The sequence below is a fragment of the Eretmochelys imbricata genome, chromosome 9, assembly GCF_965152235.1.
Source record: "Eretmochelys imbricata isolate rEreImb1 chromosome 9, rEreImb1.hap1, whole genome shotgun sequence".
NCBI lineage: Eukaryota > Metazoa > Chordata > Testudines > Cheloniidae > Eretmochelys > Eretmochelys imbricata.
In genome coordinates, this window is record NC_135580.1 from 90,396,446 (window position 1) to 90,417,542 (window position 21,097).

Consider the following 21,097-nt stretch of genomic DNA (forward strand, 5'->3'; position numbering starts at 1 on the left):
GAGCTAGCTCGTATGGGCTTGTGTGAGTATAACTAGCAGGGTAGCCGCAGGACCATGGGTCGCGGCAGCTGAGTACATACCCACCAGTTTCAGGTAGGTTTGTACTCAGCATGCTTAATCTCTGCCTCCCACTACCGGTACCCCGGCTACGCTGCTAGTTACGCTCACGCTCATCAAGCTAGCGCAAGTATGTGTTTATGAGCGGGGGACTTTCACTCCTAGCTCACAATGTAGACACAGCCTTAGTGTGTCGTTTTGCTGCAATCTTGAGAACAAAATGGTTACCATCTCCGCACAGGTAGAATTCTTAGACATTTAAAGGTGCAGTACTCAACAAAGTACAATACACCTATTGCAGGTTTGAGAGCTGATACTGTAGTATTTACTACAGACAAATCACAATGTTACAATGTATATTATACTTTAAAGAAAAATATATTATATGCTGAAAACGTACTTACCATATCTTGTAAATGGAAAAGATACATTGGGTACAGAACATAAAATGACGCTGTAGGTTGGCAGATACAGCTTTAATGTAGGCCTGTATTATGAAATGTTTCATGACAATACAGAAACGTCATTTTCCACAGTTATTTTCCTTCATCTTTCCTACCATACATATTAATAATATAATGTCTTACAATTGGAATAATTTTATTTTTGTGTAATTTTGTTAAATTTGTAACTCTCTGTCTTATTCTGAAGCCACTTGTGTGTTTAGAACACATTATTGGCATTTACTTTTTGATCAAATAATCCTCTAACAATTCCATTCCCTATTGTCCAATAAAGGCTAATATTCCTTTGATTTGTAAGTGTTCAGCCTCAGGAAATGAAATTATACATGTTCTGTCACTGTGAAAGGGAATTTCAGATTTAAATTCTACTGCATATGTACAGCTAATGGATTAAAATGAGAGAGAAAATTACAACTTAGGTTGGATCTTGGGTCATCACCTTTTCAAGCAAAGGTCTACCTGTCATGCAAGTGGAAATGCTAATTGGCTGACTGCCACTGAAATTATCTCTGCCGGACGATGGAAGGAATGGCATGAGCAACAGTAAAATTGTAAGCGTGATTAAAGTTTCAAAGTCAAATGCTTGGTGACAAAGAAAAGGACTGGAGCTAGTTGAATTACTCATTGCAAATAAATTCAGATGAATATAACCTCTGGGGTTTTTATCCTGTTCGTGAACAGATCCTAATTTCAACTCATGTATTTGTTTCCCCAAGGATTCACCAAATAGTTTGTGAATGTACAGGATGAAAATTGTTGATCCAAAGTGTTGACTCTACCGACTGTATTCACTGTTTATGATATGGGATGGTTGCCTAGGTCACACTGTATTGTTTCCACTCCTTGGTTGGATGACTGAAATCTTTAAAGCAGGAGAATAAGGAATAATGGTAATAAGCAACATATATGACACAATGAATAATGAATACCGTTGATCCAATGCAGATATGGGTTGTCCTCTGAAGAATTAACCATTCCCAAGCATTCCTCTGAACAGCAATCCATATACATGAATGTTTACAAATAACTCGTAAAGGACCTTAATGTGGTTGGACTGAACAGGAATATGGGATTAGAACAAATGCTCATGAACAGGTGTCCCACCGCATAGCTGCCTAAAATCTTCTACCCTATCCACAAACACCATGTTGCTGATCCACAAGGCTTTAAGTGGTTCAGAATGCTCACAAGCCCTCTACAAAGGGGTGGGATAAACTGCATGAGCTGTTCCGACAGCCATGGATCCCCAAGGCACAGGTTGTTCCCTCCAACTCATCCCTGTTTCCTCCCAGATCAGGACGGAGGTGGCATAAAAGCCATGATTGTGGATTTATGCCACTGAAAGTTTCCCCTAGGCAGGTAATGGAGTTACACCAAATGTGAATTTGGTCCCATATATTCAACAGGGAATATGCTTGCCTACCCTAATCCAGGTTCCAGGGGAACATGCTCTACCCCAAATGATCATTCAACTCGAGCTATCCATACTCTCCAAAGATAAATGGAAAATAAACTGATTAGTTCCATAAAGACCAGTCCCTCTGCCCCAGGGGACAAGAAAATTAATAGTTTCAATCTCCTCTGATTTAAAATTCTTATTATTATCCGCTCCCTGGGACTGTATTGTTTCCTGCTGAGAATAGTAGGCAGTGTATCTGGAGCTTCCTAATTGTGTGATGACTTGAGTCTGCAGCAACCTGATCTGGGGCCTAAGTTTCCATTTGCTTTACCTTCAGTAATGTTATTCAAAGGGACTCTAATGGAAAGAGGCTCATCAATTATTGAAATGAATTCAGCTTTGTTTCTAAAGTTTGTATAATGCCAACAAATTGAAATGGGACAAATGAACCCCTCCTCCCTGGGTTCTTGTGGCTGGCTGGAGAATATCAAACTATTGCAGAGAATCTGCATAAAGAGACCTCATACAGTCAGCAACACTTACAAAAATAACTGTCTACACCTCCAGTTATAAGAGCACATTTCTCTGGTATTGATCCTTGCCTGGAGTTTTCAGTGAGAGTTTCTATTCATAACTACACTTGAATATTTTCCGGCTGCTTTTTTTATTTTCTCAGGGGGGGGCGGGGGGAGGTTGTTTTGTTTCGTTTTGTTTTTATGGTTCATCTGTTCCTTATAATTGCTCTGATCACCCTTTATTTTACTCTGGAAGAAGTAACAAGAAATAGTCTCAACAAGAAATAGTAGCATCTCTCTCTAGTTTGGCCAGTGATGTTAGTGTGCACAAAAGTGGCAAAGAGATGGTTGGGCAGACTTGAGTGGTAGGAGGAACACTTTGGGGTAAATTACCCAGGGTGATTCCACTGACTTCTTCAGGGCTGATCTTTGTCCTTTTAGTTTCATATAGAGCTAGTCAAAAGGGGTAAATATTAGTGAAAAAGTTTGGTATCACTTTTATTTTTGCAGGTTTAGAAAACAGGACAATTTTTCCTTTATTCATTTTTGTGACTGCTTTTTATTAAATTTTTCAGATTTGAAAATGTTCGGATTCCCGTTTTTTTTCCTCCCCAACTCTTTATTTTCTTAATCAGTTTTGCCATTGAAAAGGTGTTTATGGGCAAGGAGGAAAGCAGGAGTGGGGAAGGAAAAAATCATTTTCATGTTTTTTAAAGGAAAATTCAAAAGTGATTTTTTTTTTCACAGAAATGTTAGTTCTCTAGCAGAAGCCTCAGGGCTGCAGTACCTGCCCTATAATTTTTCTGCCTGTGGCCTTGCTGGGGAGGAAGGACAATCCACTGGAGAGGCTATTATTGGCCTGGGATTCAGGAAACTCAGGTTCAATTCTACACTCAGCCACAGACTTTCTTTGCAACCTTGGGCAAGTCACTTAATCTTCCCTGTACTTCAATTTTATAAAATGGGGATAGTATTTTCCTGCCTCTTAGGAGTGCAGGGAGGATAAAATCCATTAATAGTTGTGAAGCACTTAGATACATTGATGATAATGTCTATGCAATTATGTAGCTTGGAGGGTTTTTTTTACCCCCCTCACATGCCAGTAGCCCATTTTCAACAGGACTATTCATTTTTATTAGCCTATTATAAAAATCTATAGAGAGATTCTTAGGACCTTGCCATGTTCTGGATTGGCTTGGCCCAATTTCAGATCAGATGTGATGGTGCTCCCTCATGGATTCCTTTGCAGGACTGAGTCACTAGTGATCACTTTACATTCTGAAGGCTGTCTTTAGAATGAAGATGGCTAAACGCTTCTTCAAAGTGAAAGCTTAAATTAGGATAGGTGGCGTCTCAGACAGGCATCTCATAAAAATTCTAAGATACCTGATGACCCTCACGTAGTCTCCAGGTGTTAGAATTCAATGTCTAAAATAAAAAGTTTTGTACTCGAACTCAGTTAAAAGAAACGAGTGATTGAAGATTTGGGAAATAAACCAGCTTGAAGTTTTATAGTAAGTCATTTCTGGATAAGGACTAGAGCTGGGTGAATAATGCAAATATATTTTCATCTAATATTCATTCAAATTGTTTACTGAAGTCCCTTCGGCCACATTAGCCCTGCTTTGGTGTATGCTTTCCATGAACATTGGAGATCTAGTTTGTTTGTGGAAAGCAAATTCAGTATTCTCACTGGAAGTTTTGGTTGTTCATCCCATCAAGGCAGTGATGTTCCGTGAATGGAAAAAGATGCTAAATTGATAGGATCATTTTTTCATTGTGAAGAATGCACTCTATTAGTTATGTGTGAACAAATCCTGGGCAATGCATTTGTTTTTTAAAATAGTTCTAGGTCTCATAGCTCCAACAAAGAATAGCATGTAGCATGTCTGATTATTGTGATACCTTCCAAAATCAAATCAAACCCTTCTTTGGGCATACAGTACAGAAAGGAAATTGCCGGTGGAAAGAAGTTGTTTTAGAAAATTACAGAGGGGACTCAAAACTGGGCTTTGAATAGACTCTGTGCTCCGGAGTCCTATAAAGTATACAAAAACGTAAGGAAATGAAACATAGTCCCTTATTTCTAGGTGACCTATTTGTGTAGTTTGTTTTTTCAATGTGCCTTTTACATTATTTGATAACGTTGTGTCAGCCGTACAGAGGCAAGCCATTAAACTAAATATTTTAAAACAACGAACTATATAGTATACAAGCTCTAACCCGTCTCCCATTTATTTTAATATGCATTCTTAAAAACTTACCAAATTGGAAACTAATTACAGGATCAAAACCATCCCATCTGTTAATTTAGGATGCAGATCTGCATTTTAAACTGCTGCTTTTTTGGCTCTTTTTTTTCCCCTCATTGCTAAGGATACAAATCAGCTCAAAGCCAACAGCACAGCATCAGAAGGAGAGTTCAGTTCAGGTCGATCTGTTTTCAGAACATCCAAGTTAGAAGAGGAAGAAAAGATTGTTATGAGACCAGCCAGAGATTCCCTTCCCACAACACAATGTATTTCTGAACTCCCTGTCTCAGTCTCACTTTTACCTGCCAGCTCCCATTTGCTTTTCTCTCCATCAGCAAGTATTCTTGAAAATCCCTGTGATAAAATGCCATGGGAAAAGCTGGCATTGGAGCCATCAGTTTGCCCAGCAGATCTGACAAGTGCTACTGTACGAAATGTCCTTGTCCAGTAATATCTACTGACCCTACTTCTATATTTTATTTTTCAAAAGGAATTTCCAACTTCAGATTTCATGAATTATGCCCAACTCCCAGAAGCTGAGAATTCACAGATGCTCCAAAGCTGGACTTTGATTTTCAGATTGGTCACGTGTGTCTAATATGTGCCGCCTTTAGCATGTTGCATAAAAGACTAGATTGCTTCTAGCCCTGCGTGATTGCATAGGTGGGGACAGAGTAGGCACAGCAAGGAGGCTGCCCCCTCGTTCGGACCCATGGCGTTGAGTCTTGGAATTTTGGGTGTTCAGCACAAGGGCTGGTTGAAAAATTTCTCTCAACTTTTTAACCAACATGGAACTTGGTTTTCAGTTATGCTAATTTTGCAGGAAGTGTTTGATTTCTTTGAAAAAATAATGGAGTTTTGTTGGAAATTTCAAACACTTTCATTTAATTGGAACTTCCCTGAAAGGAAAATTTGCTTCATTTTCTTTTGTTCCCCGACGCCCTGGATTCAACACCTTTGAAAAATCAGGTCCTATATATTTTTCTCCCTCAGCTCTCTTTCCTTTTATGATAGGTAGTCCCACATCTCTAGCAACTCCTCACTCCATAAATATAAAGAGCACTTCCTACAGCAATTACCAAACTTAAACAATCATATTAAGTAGCCCCCATAAAATTGTGTTTGAGCTTTAAGTAAGGACTGTCACTATTGGGCAACTTATTTTGACTGATTCCTTTTGTGGCCACTTAAAACATTCCATGACTGTCTTCTTTTCCTTATGTGCTTAAATGCTATAATCTAAAAGACTAACATGTTGATGTATTTAGCATCTGTTTCTCTCTCCTGTTACTAGTGTAAAGGCTTCTCCAAACAATTAGCCAGCTTCTCTTTCTGCTTATGCTAGTGTATGTGTATCTACAAGCACAGAACAATTTTTTTCAAACATATTAATTATTCCACTTTTATCTGACAAATTTAAAATATTTCTTTTTTCTAGACTGAACGTTAATATTTGAACTGTGAGCAGTTTTGCACTGTTATGGTTTGTTAGCTGGTCAAAAACTAGAATAAAACTTCTGCAAAATTTTTCATGTAAATTTTGGCCCTTTTTGCTGAAATGTGAAGTTTTAGATGAGAAAAATTTTCAACTCGCCTCTCTGGACAGATGTGTCCATTTCTGTGCCCTGATTGACTGACAGTGCAATCTCACTCAATGTGAACACTTGCATGAGTGAAATTAAAGTGTGTTCTTTCTGAACAGCTCAGCGTTGAAATTTTGCAGCCTTTGCACCGTTTGAAATTCACAAACAGTTGTACCAGTAAAACTCAGTTGCTCAGTTATTGATGACAAGCACACGCAAATGGGGGTGAGTACGGGTGAACTCCAAGCTTTTGGGGGTAAGGACGGTTTTTTGGTTTTCTGTTTGTACAGCACCTAGAACAAGGAGAGGGGGGTCTGGTCCAGGACTGGACTCCTAGGACTGTCGTACTACTACTAATAAATAACTGTTATTCAATTTTAAATTCAAATAGGTTGTTAAAGAAAAACTTCTGAGTAATTTATCCAACTCTAATCATAGCAAAGGTTTTTTATTTTTTTTCCTAAGAAGTGTAGAAGGTGGATCTCTAAAAATGCCTTCATCTTTTATGGATATATTTTTTCATTTATTGTATTTGTGTCCCTTTCCGTTGAAATGCAACTTCAGATGAGAATATAGTCAGAATTAAAGCCAATATTTATTTGAAATAAAAATAGCATCAAACTGAAGCTCATTAAATCATGTCTGACCAATGCTGCATAGAAAAGAAACATCACTGATTTCTATGACTCGCCTACTGTTTCCTCCTCTTTTCCTCACTGCTTGAGTTGTCTGGCCTGGCACCTCTCATGCTGCTAAAGGCAATGCTCTTAAATGCCACCCGTGAAGCCTTTTGTTATCACTCTTTCCTTTTCCCCCCTTACCTCTTGACCAGCTACTTGTAATTTCACTGAGCTGTGATTGCTGTTATTCAACAAAGGGGCTTGAAGATGGGTTGTTCTCAAGCTGCACAACCCGAAGCCCAAGTTCCTCAGTGCGCAGAATACTTTCTCTCTTAAATAGCATCTTCTAAAATCCTGGGACTAGTCACATCGCTTCTCTGTTTTCCCTCCCACCTTCTGTCTACTTAGATTGTAAACTCCTTGAGGCAGGGATAACATCTCTCTGTGTATTGATACAGCCCTGTAACAGAGCGGCACCCACCTCTCGTGAGCGCATCCTCGTTCAGATGTGCGTCTGCACCTCTTTCAGTCTGCGATGACCCCTTCTGGCAGCTTCTGATGCAGGGAACGGCAATGTTTGGCCCGTGGCCTGCCAGAGAAATCCGCTGGTGGGCCCGGCCGGTTTCTTTACCTGCAGGGTCCACAGGTTCAGCTGATCGCAGCTCCCACTGGCCGTGGTTCGCCATCCCAGGCCAATGGAGCTGCGGGAAGGGCAGCCAGCACATCCCTCGGCCCGCGCCACTTCCCGCAGCCCCCATTGGCCTGGGACGGCGAACCGCAGCCCGTGGGAGCTGCGATCAGCCGAACCTGCAAATGCTGCAGATAAACAAACCATCCCGGCCCGCCAGCAGCTTTTCCTGGTGGGGCTCGTGCCAAAGGTTGCCGATCCCTGTTCTAGTGACTCAACCCTCCGGCCAAGTTACACATAGTCTGTATGGAACAACTCAGACAGACCCCTTCCAGGGTATTAGTCCAAAAAAGTCTTTGAGCGCTCCTGGCCCTGGTAGAGGGCCGTGCCCCCAGGGCTTCTCCCTGGAGACTCTTCACCCACTTTGATCTGTTCTGGCTCCAGCTCTCCAGCAGGGCCTCTTAACAGTTCAGATCTCCTTCAGGAGGGTTATCACTGTCGAACCGTAGGCCACTTCCCCAGTGGCTTATTGGAGGGGAGCGGACCTGGACCCACCCACTAGTCCAGGTCCCAGCCCAGGGACCTAAGAATAGCAGCCACATGCTGCCAAGTCCCTTTAACTAAACTGCTTTCAGCTCCCTGGGTCACTTCCCCAAAGCCCCTTCACCTTCACATATGCTTCACCTTTACTGTAGGGCATACCACAAGTCTCAGCAGCCAGCCTGGATCTCCCTCTTATTCCCCTGGTCACTGCCAGCAACTGCTCTATCCTTGGTTCTGTGGTTCCCTTCAGCCAGCCAGGAGCACCATTTATACTCCTCTGGCTCCAGCAAGGAACTGTCTCTCTCTCTCTCTCTCTCTTCACCTTCTTTGACATTGGTCTGCAACCCTCTAATTGGCTGATCCCTGCAGCCTTTCCCTGATTGGCTACCTCCTGCGCAGTCTACCTAGGCCTCTTGGAGGACTTAGCTTCTTTCTGGGATGGGGTGTGGTAGGATCCTGAGGCCTCCAGCACCCCATCACAAGCCCCAAGCAAAATGGTTCCCATTCTTGGCTGGGGGCTTCAGACTCTAGTTATAATACAACTAGTAAATAAAAATATTACTTTTATTTCAGAAGAATGTTGTTCTTACCAAATAATTATAGTCAAATATGTAATGTTTTTTCCTGTACTGCATTATTGTGTGAGCAATAATAAATTTAGTAAATTAACTAGTTCATTCTTCTTTATTTATTTTTAGTTTACTTGAATTTAAAATTAGATTTCAGATAACTAGGTAGACAAACATGTATAAGAATTCCATGGTATAAATTGCTCTGCATGACAGGACCTTACAAAAATGATTACAGGCAGATTCACAATGCAAAAATTATTTATATGACAGGAAGCAGAAAGACAAATTACTCAGAGACTATGTACATGCTCTTCTATAATTGCTCATAAATTATTACGGTTCATATAAAATGCACCCAGATTCCCTAGACCACTAGGTATATTTATAATAACAATCATGTTAAATCACTAGAAAATGGAGGAAATGCAATACACATTGTAGGATGCTAACACAGAAATACAGGAGATTGTTGGCAGCAAAGTTAATTTGTAATTCACTGTATATATTTAAAGTCTTCCCTTTCACTTCACTATTGAAGGCATCATCCAATTCTTCATTATGGGGATAACATTAAGCTATATTGATTGCATCTGGTCTGTAAACAATTTCACTAGAGAAGCAACTAGAACTGGGATCTTCAGAGGACTCTAAGGGGTTCAGGTATCAAATACCATTGAAAGCCAATGAAAATTAGATGGCAAACTCCATTAGGACTCTCTTGAAAATCACAGAATGCATGCATTAGGGATTACTGCCGAGTTCTGGAAGTGACAGGAAATAAAACAGAAATAAAATTTGCTATATTATTTAAAAGATGATAAAACAGCATCACCTACATGAGAAAGAAATTGGAATAATAGCTTATGTCTTTCATCTCTCATTGACTTCCATTCCCTGAGTTGGTGCTTGTGGAAAATTGACTTAAATCAGATCTAGCATATAGCTAGCCAACGTTGACCAATGTAGTGCATTGTTCAGGATATTGCAATGGAAAGTGGAAGAAATTGATTTGACTCATGGAACTGCTGGAGCCCAACTCTCTCCTACTCCCCTTCTGCTGTCCACAAGTGTTTCCCTTATTTAAAGTACACCAGAAAAGCTATTAAACTCTCATTCCAAACAGGCCACACCCTTCCCTCCTCTATTTTTCTGGCCAGAGACTGATCCATGTGGAAGAAGGAAATGCTGTACCAGACCAAGTCATCTTTAAAGGGCCCTCACCTCAGCTGGTGGGAAAGAGTCTGGTTTTGGCAGGTGATCAGTTCCGGCGGAGCAGTAGGGGAGGCAGCCTCCCCAACAAGAAACCAGCCCTAATTATGGGTCTTTTGAGCCACAGAAATGCAACCATCTCTGTGGAACATGGAATCAGCACACAACAGCTCCAGCTCCTCAGAAGGGACTTGAGAATAGGGAAAGAGCTAGATGGTGATATGTTTATTTTATGATGAATGGAAAATGGGACTGTACTGGAAGGTATAGTTTGTTGTTTCGGTGCATGTCACTGACCCTCTGTGAAAGGTAATATACAGCGTTTGTTGTGCTCTCAGTGTACTCTCACTGCTCAGAATGCTGAAAAGATATTTTAACTAACTCTCTTTATTGTTGTACAGCAAATGTCTAAAATACATATGAGTTTGCCATTGACTTGAATGGGCTTTAGATGAGGCCCTTCTTAAGAAGCAGTAGATTATCGGGTTGGAAAGAACACATGTCAGATACATTTATTATATAGCACAATGCCTCTCCTGGCTTTTCTTTAATGTCATTCATTTTTTTCTCCTTACTGCCATGGAAATACCACATAGCAAGAGCAAGCCCAACACAAATGATGGCAAACTTAGTTCTTGATAATAGAGTGTCAAACTCCACCTTAGCAGCTCCAGTCATTTCTAATGACTGCTTTGAGAATGCTCCAGATTAATCTAACAATTCATACACTTCAGTGATTGACAGCAGAGCAAGGAGAAAAATTCCAGCTACACATAAGCTTAGGCAGCCTGACCTAGATTTTAGCCTCTCCGGCTACATAAGAGGAAGCATTCTTGATTATGCTTTTTAACAAGAGGGAAAATAGTTATGGGGGGAGAAAGTCATCTTCTGTTTGATTAATCTTTCTCCGATAATTAAGATTTAGTCCATGCTCACTGCAAGATTTTTTTTCTAAATGTCATCAAATGTTAGAAGCCCTATTACAAATCATTACCTCATTTTCAGTCAGTTCTTGACATCTCTCTGCTCTCCATAATTAGCATCTCACAGAATGCTCCTTTAAGCAAGTTGGCTATCTAGCTGAGGAAATGAACCGAAGAACCCACACGTGGGCAGAAACAATGGCGTGATGCGTCACATGCACAAACATCTCCCCTTCCACTGCTGCATCTGGTGTCCAAATAGTCTGATCACTGCTGCTTCTGGTGTCCGACTAGTCTGAGCCCAGTTGCAGGTTTGCTCTTTGTTGTATTTGGATACAATTAGAGTGGGGGGAAAGAGTCTAGTGTCCAGTGTGTTTTGCTTTCCTTTTCCTTTTGATACACAGATCCTGAGCTGGTGTAAACTGTCGGAGCTCCATTGGCTTCTCTGGAGCTATAACAAATTTATAAATGTATGACAAATAGTGAGACAATATTGTTTTAATAATAATAATAGCTCTTATATAGCACTATTCATCCAAAGAGCTCAAGGTGTTTTACAAAAGAGGCCAGTATCATTATTCCCATAATGGAACATAACCCAGGTCTCCCAAATCCCAGTCTACTGGTCTGTCCACTAGGCCACAATGCCTCCCACTAGCTTTTTGTTTCTTTGTACTTGTCTGTATACATCCATCTGTTGTCCTTCATACTTAGATTGTAAGCTCTTTGGAGCAGGGATTGTCTTTTTGTTCTCTGTATGGACAGCACCTAGCACAATGGGGTCCTGGTTTATGATTGGGGCTCCTAGGTGCTACAGTAATACAAATAATAAATAATACTGAAACCAGCTGAGGATCTGTCCCATAGTGTCTCCAGATTATTATACTAGTAGCTGCGGTAGGAAAGTCTCAGCCAGTCTTCTTCCTTTGTAACTTGGCTCTGAACTACCACTTGACTTCATAGTGTCTTTTATGCACACTGCATTATTCTAATGTACTTTGCAGAGTCAAACTAACCTCAACTTTCAAGTTAAAATAATAGAGGGAGGGAGAAATAATGAAAAAGGGGGAAAATATGCCTCCTGAAATTGGAAAATAGATGAATTGATAAGGTGGAGTTAAAGGATGCTTAATGTTTGTTTCAGTTGTTCAGTGAGGAGCTAGTGGACATGGAAGTGCTAAGACACAGGATGAAAAAGAATTGAAAATGTCTTGACAGAAATAGTAAAAAAAAAATGAATGATCTTCAAAATTCTGCTTCAGAAGCAGCATTTTCCGATTTTGACTAGGTTCTAAATGCAAACTTTTTTCCTAATACCTTTAAATTGTGAGACTCCTCTGAAAAATGACTCTGTAAGAACGGGATCTTCTTACTCACCTGATATGCTTTGTGTGTATTCAGAGCCATAAGAGTCTATTCATGTTTACTGTGGTCAGCTTTGCTGAACCAACACACTGGAATCTTTTCTGGCTCATGCATCAATGATGGAATTACTAACTGATCCAAAGCTCATGGACTCGGTTTGAGATCCCAGCAAATAAACAATTTAAGAAATGGCTTTGTACATTCCTTTAGGAAGGTAATGAAAAAATAATAGTTAATGTGTCAGAGCAATTAGAGGTATGCATGAAATAAAGAATAGCTGTCAGAGTAAATGAAAGAAATTAACATATATCCTATAGAGATGGGTATTGGATACACACAGAAAGAGGTCCCGTGGTTGCAAAACATAGCCAAACCTTCAGTGGATGAAAATCAGTATGGCTACATCGAACTCAATGGATCTACCCTGAAATATATCATCTGTATATCATGGATATATACCAGCTGGCCTGTGGATGATATCAATCCCTCATGTAATCCCACTGAAGTCAATGGAATTACATAAAGGATAAATCTTTGATCCAATGTACCTATGTTAGGCATCAAGCAGCAAATTGTGGACTACTGAGCCCTTGCAAAGCCCTGTTGATTGCAGTCAGCAAATATGTAACCAATTGCTGGATTTGGACCTTAATGTTTCCCATTACTAAAGAAGATTGTAGTGAAAGAGATTGAGAAGTGGTAGTCAATTGCATTTTTAAAGTGAATTATCAAAGCTACAGAGCCTGGAAATCCAGTTAAAAGAAATTTTAACCAAAGAACATAATCTGACATCAAAAGGACCCCAGCCACATCTTCCGCGTTGCTCTATTAAACACGATTGCATTGCACAGCATACAGTAAAGGTATCCTACTGTATAAGACACATGCATGCAACTTAATTAGTGCTTAGAAACAGCCTTGTGTAATGGACTTCAAAATAAAATTATAAAGATGTGGATTATGTCACATCTAATTATTGCTACTGTGTTGTGCTCCCAGTACCAGTCCTGATAGGGCTAACAAGAGCCTGAGAGGCCAGGGCATCACCTGAGACAAGGAGGGCCAGGGTTAATTTGGAGTGAAGCCTAGCTGGGGAAGGGCTGCAAAAGCATTATACAGCCAGGAAGGTGAAAACAGAAGGGGGCTATAGAGCAAGGAGACTGCTGTCACACTGGGTTGAGGGAGGTTGTAGGGAAAAGGAGCAAGTCCAGGGGGAAAGTAAGCCCTCAATCCTGCCCTGGAGTAAGAGACTAGGATAGGGGTGAAGTAGCTACGGGGAGTAGAATAAGATCCATTCGTAAATCTAAGAAGATAGAGAGGCTGGGTAGGATGGAACCCAGCGAAACAGCAGCAGGAATGGGGACTGAGAAGACCCGGGTTGCTGGTTATAGGGTCACTGGGCTGGAACCCGGTGTGGTGGGTTCCCCTCCCAGCCACTGGTATAGTGGCACAGAGACCAGAGCCAGATCCAAATGCAGCCTGGAGACAGCATTTGGACAGTGGTCCAGTTGGACTTTGTAACCCCAGAAGGGGTGGACTGAATGGTGACCTGGCATCAGGGACAAGTTCCCAGAAGAAAGACTGTATGTTTGTGATTTGGAGACTATAAAAATAGGCTACACAGCACAGCTCACAGGGTAGCTGAAGAAGCACCTTGTGACAGTGACAAAGATCATTAGAAGAGGTGAGAGGAAGAGGTTTAGGGGGTGGATTGAGATCAGATGCTAACATGCATTTTCATTAATTACAGAACTCTAAACTGGTTTTTCAGGTCAAGTAGCTAAGGTAAAAACACTTCTTTATTTATTAAAGAGTTAGTGGAAGTAATGAAATTTTAAAGAGGAAATAGAACTGAATGGAGCTAAAATGCACTCTACAAATGAAATTTTTTTTTGTTTTTACATCAAACTAAAATCTATTGAAAACCTTCAGTTGTGGTTAACTGTGACTGATGATTCACAATGGCTTAAAAATAAAGATCCTTTTCTTTTTGATTGATTTTATTGCATTTCACAGGTTGTCTCTCACTATCTTGAAAAATATGTCTGTATCTAATATTTCTTTTATTGTTTTCCTTTCAGTTGATGGTTGCATTGACTGGTCAGTGGATCTCAAGACATACATGGCTTTGGCAGGTGAACCAGTCCGAGTGAAATGTGCCCTTTTCTACAGCTATATCAGGACTAATTATAGCATGGCCCAAAGCACAGGTCTTAGGCTTATGTGGTACAAAAACAAAGGAGATTTAGAAGAACCCATTATATTTTCGGAAGTTAGGATGAGCAAGGATGAAGATTCAATATGGTTTCATTCAGCTGAGTTGCAAGACAGTGGATTCTACACATGTGTTTTAAGGTGGGTATTGTGTTGAATATAACAATACATTTCTATAGTTTTTCTTATTTAAGGCAATGCTTAAATTTAGCTATTTCAGGACTGAAAGGTACTACCAATTAATATATACTCATTATCTTTCTTTTCCTGATTGTTTTTCAGATTGTTGCATTGTCTTGGAATTACAATTTCTCAAATAATTATGATGATCTGTTCCAATAGCTGTAATTAAATATGTCATCACTTCCTTCATTGAGACCGATTTTCAAAGGTTTCTAACTTAGTCACGAAAAAGGGGAGGGAGGGTGTGGCGGCAGCTCAGTTCTGAAGGCTTAAACCAAAACAAATATTTTGGTCAAATAAAGCTGTTTGGCAAATCAAGAGCAAATCCCATAACTGACAGACAGTAATCACAGATTATCATTTTCTCATGGTATTTTTGTGACCTCTGTCTATCAAGAGTGAGTTAACATTTTAAAATGGCTTAACAGCTCATAACCTGGTCTGAATGGCCCTGACATTGTGGAAGTGATAGTCAAAGTTCTATTTGATTTGAAAATCTGTTTATTCTGGTTTGCAGCGATACATGTTGATCGAATGTTTAGTGTGCCTCCAGAGGCCTCGATTCTGCAAGGCACATAAGCGTAAATGTAAATGAGAATATGTAAATCAGTTGGGACATAAACATGTGCTTGAGTTGTGCATGTTTTTAAGAGCATTGCTGATAAGGGATGGCTTGCTGATTTGGGGCCTTAACTTGCATAGTAGTGCCTGTCCTAAACATGCGTTTATAGGGCAAACTAGGAAGGCTCTTTGATTTTTTTAAAAAATGCATAAATGTTCCTTTAACTGACTCTACTTTGAAATACAAAGGACTTCACAAGTGCTGTATGTGTTTTCAATATTGCACCACAATCGCTTCAAAGAAATATCTCTGGTCATGCTGCTGAGGTGGTCCTGCCTGTCCTGTGTATCTCACTGCTTCTCACGAGTTGCATCTGAGAGTGCTAAAGGAATTGGTGGCTGTGATTGCAGAGCCATTGGCCATTATCTTTGAAAACTCGTGGCGAACGGGGGAAGTCCCAGATGACTGGAAAAAGGCTAATGTAGTGCCAATCTTTAAAAAAGGGAAGAAGGAGGATCCTGGGAACTACAGGCCAGTCAGCCTCACCTCAGTCCCAGAAAAATCATGGAGCAGATCCTCAAAGAATCAATCCTGAAGCACTTACATGAGAGGAAAGTGATCAGGAACACTCAGCATGGATTCACCAAGGGAAGGTCATGCCTGACTAATCTAATCACCTTCTATGATGAGATTACTGGTTTTGTGGATGAAGGGAAAGCAGTGGATGTATTGTTTCTTGACTTTAGCAAAGCTTTTGACACGGTCTCCCACAGTATTCTTGTCAGCAAGTTAAAGAAGTATGGGCTGGATGAATGCACTATAAGGTGGGTAGAAAGTTGGCTAGATTGTCGGGCTCAACGGGTAGTGATCAATGGCTCCATGTCTAGTTGGCAGCCGGTGTCAAGTGGAGTGCCCCAGGGGTCAGTCCTGGGGCCGGTTTTGTTCAACATCTTCATAAATGATCTGGAGGATGGTGTGGATTGCACTCTCAGCAAATTTGCGGATGGTACTAAACTAGGAGGAGTGGTAGATACGCTGGAGGGCAGGGATAGGATACAGAGGGCCCTAGACAAATTGGAGGATCGGGCCAAAAGAAATCTGATGAGGTTCAATAAGGATAAGTGCAGGGTCCTGCACTAAGGACAGAAGAACTCACTGCACCGCTACAGACTAGGGACCGAATGGCTAGGCAGCAGTTCTTTGGAAATGGACCTAGGGGTGACAGTGGATGAGAAGCTGGATATGAGTCAACAGTGTGCCCTTGTTGCCAAGAAGGCCAATGGCATTTTGGGATGTATAAGTAGGGGCATAGCAAGCAGATGGAAGGACGTGATCATTCCCCTCTATTCGACATTGGTGAGGCCTCATCTGGAGTATTGTGTCCAGTTTTGGGCCCCACACTACAAGAAGGATGTGGATAAATTGGAGAGAGTCCAGCGAAGGGCAACAAAAATGATTAGGGGTCTGGAACACATGAGTTATGAGGAGAGGCTGAGGGAACTGGGATTGTTTAGTCTGCAGAAGAGAAGAATGAGGGGGGATTTGATAGCTGCTTTCAACTACCTGAGAGGTGGTTCCAGAGAGGATGGTTCTAGACTATTCTCAGTGGTAGAAGAGGACAGGACAAGGAGTAATGGTCTCAAGTTGCAGTGGGGGAGGTTTAGGTTGGATATTAGGAAAAACTTTTTCACTAGGAGGGTGGTGAAACACTGGAATGCGTTACCTAGGGAGGTGGTAGAATCTCCTTCCTTATAAGTTTTTAAGGTCAGGCTTGACAAAGCCCTGGCTGGGATGATTTAATTGGGGATGGGTCCTGCTTTGAGCAGGGGGTTGGACTAGATGACCTCCTGAGGTCCCTTCCAACCCTGATATTCTATGATTCTGCGTCTCAGGCCCTCTATTGAGCACTCCCAAGGCAGCAGAATATTTTTGTCCAAACCTAACCATCCATAGCTGGTTGTAAAAATGTCGGTTGAACTTCTTTTTTGACAGACGCGGTATCAACAAAATGGAAATTTTTGCAGAAAAGATCTGCTTTCCACAGAAAAATTTGACTTTTAAGCTGAATATTAATTAAAAAACCCATCCTATGTCTGGAATGAAAAGCATCAAGGAACAAACAAAGGGGTAGATCCTGCAAAACCCTTACTGACACGGGTGGTCCCATTGAAGTTACCCACATAAATAAGAATTATTTACATGAGAAAAGGTTTGTTGGATCAAACTTTAAATGATTAAAGCTCAAGTGATGCACTTTCCTGAAGAATTTGGTAATCAGAGCTTGATTTTGTTTAGTTAGCAGGATATGGGGCAAAGGATCATACCTGCTGTGAGGGGCAAATGGGGAACATTTATATGTTGAAGACAGATCAACTCAGCTGATGTAAAACAGACACATTTGTAGTCAGGAGGAGCTAGCATCTAGAAGTTCCCATTTACCACAGAGATGAACAAGAAACATACATTTCCCTTTTGGCCATTCTTGTGGTTGTGAAGATGTAGCCATTACTCCCAAAATGTGACATCATTCTTCCCTCAGGACATATTCCATTCAGCCTGTTTGATCACAGAAGGATGAAGTACCATTACAAAGGACAAGTTAAGCGTGACTTCAGTACTGAATAAAAATTCTGTGAACATGGAAGATAAAGTCTTTTACCTTCTCAGTCAAGCTGGCTATGAAGCTCACTGAGAGTCCATGGCTGAAACCACTGAATTTAATTCAAAAACATATTGGTACCCATTGTAGTTTAAAATTGTACATACATTTGGTGAACATTAGTGCTTATGTTGGTGGCATATTAATAGAACTGGAAAGAGCCTAGAAACTTCCACAGCTCCTATCTGCATTTCCACTAGTGCCTACTGACTTGCTTCTACCTTATTTTATCTGCTTCTGATCCTGCTAGAGGCTACCAGCAATATAGGACTGTGATGTTTTGATTGTTTTGTGCTGTGGACTAACATCTAGTTTGAACTAAAGATGAACCCACCACACTCTATTATTATTATTAGTAGCAGTTGTAAGAGTAATAGTAAACATTTATAAGAGGGCAGTACCCAAAGGCCTCACTTGGGACCATGGCTCCATTGTTCTGGGTGGACAGCAAACATAGCCCCTGATTCTGCAGAGAGACCTTCTAGATCGGCTCCTGCATCTGTGAACAATCTTTGTATCCTCAGAGCTGGAGAAAAGAGACAAAGCAACCGATTATATTGACTTGAACATTCACTTGAAGTCAAAACTGTGTTGAATCTGGATCTTTAGCAGTTAAATGGTAACTCTCAAACTTTTGGTGACACTTTAGTGTCTGTTTTATAAATATTTTCCAGAAAGTGTTAAATGTAAAGTTAATGGTTACTATTAGAAAATCAACATTTGCCAACAGATTTCAAAGTTATTTACTATTGGATGTGGAGAGGGGAAATGTGGTCTGATACCACTGTGTGATTAACTCTTAGCAAATCCTGAATTTATAATGCTACCTCTGTAATTAGTATAATACAAATGACAGAACCATTATTTTTTATGACAGTTGCATTATGGAACAGTTATGTAAAGACACTGAATTACGTATTTCAACAGATGTACATTTTTCATGTAAGATAGTCAAGACAGCTTTACACAAGCAAACATTAGCAAAAATCTTATGAGCTCAAGTTCTGGGACACACATTTATATGGGAGATTTCAGCACACTTTGTTCATTTATGTGACAAATAGTTTTGGTAAGAAATAGGCAATTTCTTAAATAAGGAATGTGTTCTCCTCACTTCCAGACATAAAGACTATGTGTCAGGCTTTTTGGAATGTTTTATGCAGCAGTAATGTCTTCTATGTCAGTTCTGCAGTTTTGCTGCTTAGGCCAAAACTTTCTTATGTAATTAGAGATTTTCCCCCCTATTTTCAGATTTATGTGGGAGTACTGTGTTTCACAGCATTATGTCTTGTAATTATACATAAAAGACCACATTTCTTGCTTGAATAAATTTATTTTTTCTTCCAAAAATTTGGTAATGAATCCTTGCTTTTGTTGTTTATAAAATTAGAAGTAGCTTAAAATAGCTGAGGAAAGAGCAATAGTAATTTATTTTCATTTCATTACAATTGGGTTAGATGTAATACTCTGAAATATAATAATGTTATTGTGATGGACTAGTCACACCACAAACTCTGTAAAAGATTTTGAACTAATCAAGCTGAAATTAAAATGTGTTTTGTTTTGTTTTTTAAGCAGATGTTTCCATTTTACAATCCTTAATCAAGATCACTTAGTTTGCAAGAATATGAAGGTCACAGCTGATAGCAGGAATTGCAGAATATGATTTTGTAGAAACATCTATAATTTGTTTCAAGTATTGCCTTTTATAAACTAACTGCAGAATCTTGGGGTGAAAGTAACTTAAAGGATTTACCGGTATGCTGGAGTCCTGAGCAGAGGGCGTGGCCTCAACCGGAAGAGGCGGGGCCTTTAAATTCCTGGGCCCTTTAAATCAAGATTTAAAGGCCCCGGGGCTTTGGCTGCACTAGCAGTGGCTGGGAGGCCCAGGCCCTTTAAATCACCCCTGGAGCTACCAGCTGCAGAGGCGGCTGGGAGCCCCGGGGCTCAGTGGCAATTTAAAGGGCCTGGGGTCTGGCCACCGCAACCGCGGTGGAGCTCCGGGCCCTTTAAATCAGCACCAGAGCCCTGCCGCCTCTACCTCAGGGCTCCCGCAGCGGGGCTTGGGCGATGATTTAAAGGGCCCGGGGCTCCCCACAGCTGCCGGAGCCCCAGGCCCTTTAAATCACTGCCGGAGCCCTACCGCCGCTACCCCAGGGCTCCGGCAGCAGGGCTCAGGAGGCGATTTAAAGGGTCCGGGGCTCCGGTCACTGCGGGGAGCCCCGGGCCCTTCAAATCGGGGGGCTCCGGCCGCTGAGGGGAGCCCCGGGCCGCTCCAGCCGCTGCGGGAAGCCCTGGGCCCTTTAAATTGCTGGCCTGGGGAAGCCAGTCCAGTCCGGCACGGTGTACTGGCCAATACCGGCTTACTTTCACCTCTAGCAGAATCATACAGTAGGATCAATGCAGTGCAAAAAGAAGTACAGTGTACAGCAATGTACAACATCAAGGTCTAATCTTGCAAGAAGCTCTGTGCTCTATTGTGGGGGCTCTGAGTGGGTTTGGGAAAATGCCTCCTCAGAGCTCCTGGCAGGATCGAGGCCAACAAAGCAATTTAGTGGGGTGGGGTGAGGACACTGGGGAAGGTGGGTTGGGTATGTGGGAGTGAGTGTATGAGGGAAAGGCTGACATGACTGTGATGATGACAATGGGTAAAAATATATATTTCAGTGATTGGATAAGAGTTTATTATACCGGGGTGATAACTTTAATGTTAATATTCTCTGTTTCACTGTTTGCAAATGAGCCCAGACTAGGGTGTGAGAGACTGACAATATCCCCAACAAACCTTGTGGAGTTAAGTTAAATGGGATTCAGTGAACCTGAACATCTTTGGAGTTCGTTATATTAAAAAGGCAAGTGTTTAGGTAATGTTGTGAGACTGCGTGGAAATTCTTTAGCAGGAGACAAGATTAATGCAATAATTCCTAGAGAAGATCTTCTAGAAAAACACCCAATCTCAATTTTCTCTGTGCTGAGAGGAAGGTGAATTCCTGGTTTTCTTTTTGTAACTTTAAAGTTTGGCCCAGAGGGAAGTCCTCTGTGTTTTTGAATCTGATTGCCCTGTAAGATTATCTTCCATTCTGATTTTACAGAGGTGCTTCTTTTACCTTTTTTCTTTATAATAAAGTTCTGTTTCTTTTAGAATCTGATTGGGGTTTTTTTTAGTGTCCTAAAAAAACCCAAGGTTGGTCTGTGTTCATCTTGTTCATTCTCAAGCCTCCCCAGGAAAGGGGGTGTGGGGGTTTGGGGGGATATTAGGGGGGAGTAGGAACTCCAAGTAGTCCTTTCCCTGAGTTTGTCTAATTCACTTGGTGGTAGCATTGTTACTGAACCCAAGGTACGAGGGAGA

At 41.0% G+C, this 21,097-nt stretch overlaps 1 protein-coding gene across 1 annotated transcript in view; it reads left to right on the top strand.

The window, feature by feature from the left end:
- Nucleotides 1-21,097, top strand: part of IL1RAPL2 (interleukin 1 receptor accessory protein like 2) — a 529,699-nt gene that overhangs the window by 253,584 nt on the left and 255,018 nt on the right. Inside the window, exon 2 of the mRNA XM_077826986.1 lies at nucleotides 14,212-14,485. Coding sequence (XP_077683112.1) covers nucleotides 14,212-14,485 — 274 coding nt within the window. The remainder of the gene's footprint in view (nucleotides 1-14,211; nucleotides 14,486-21,097) is intronic.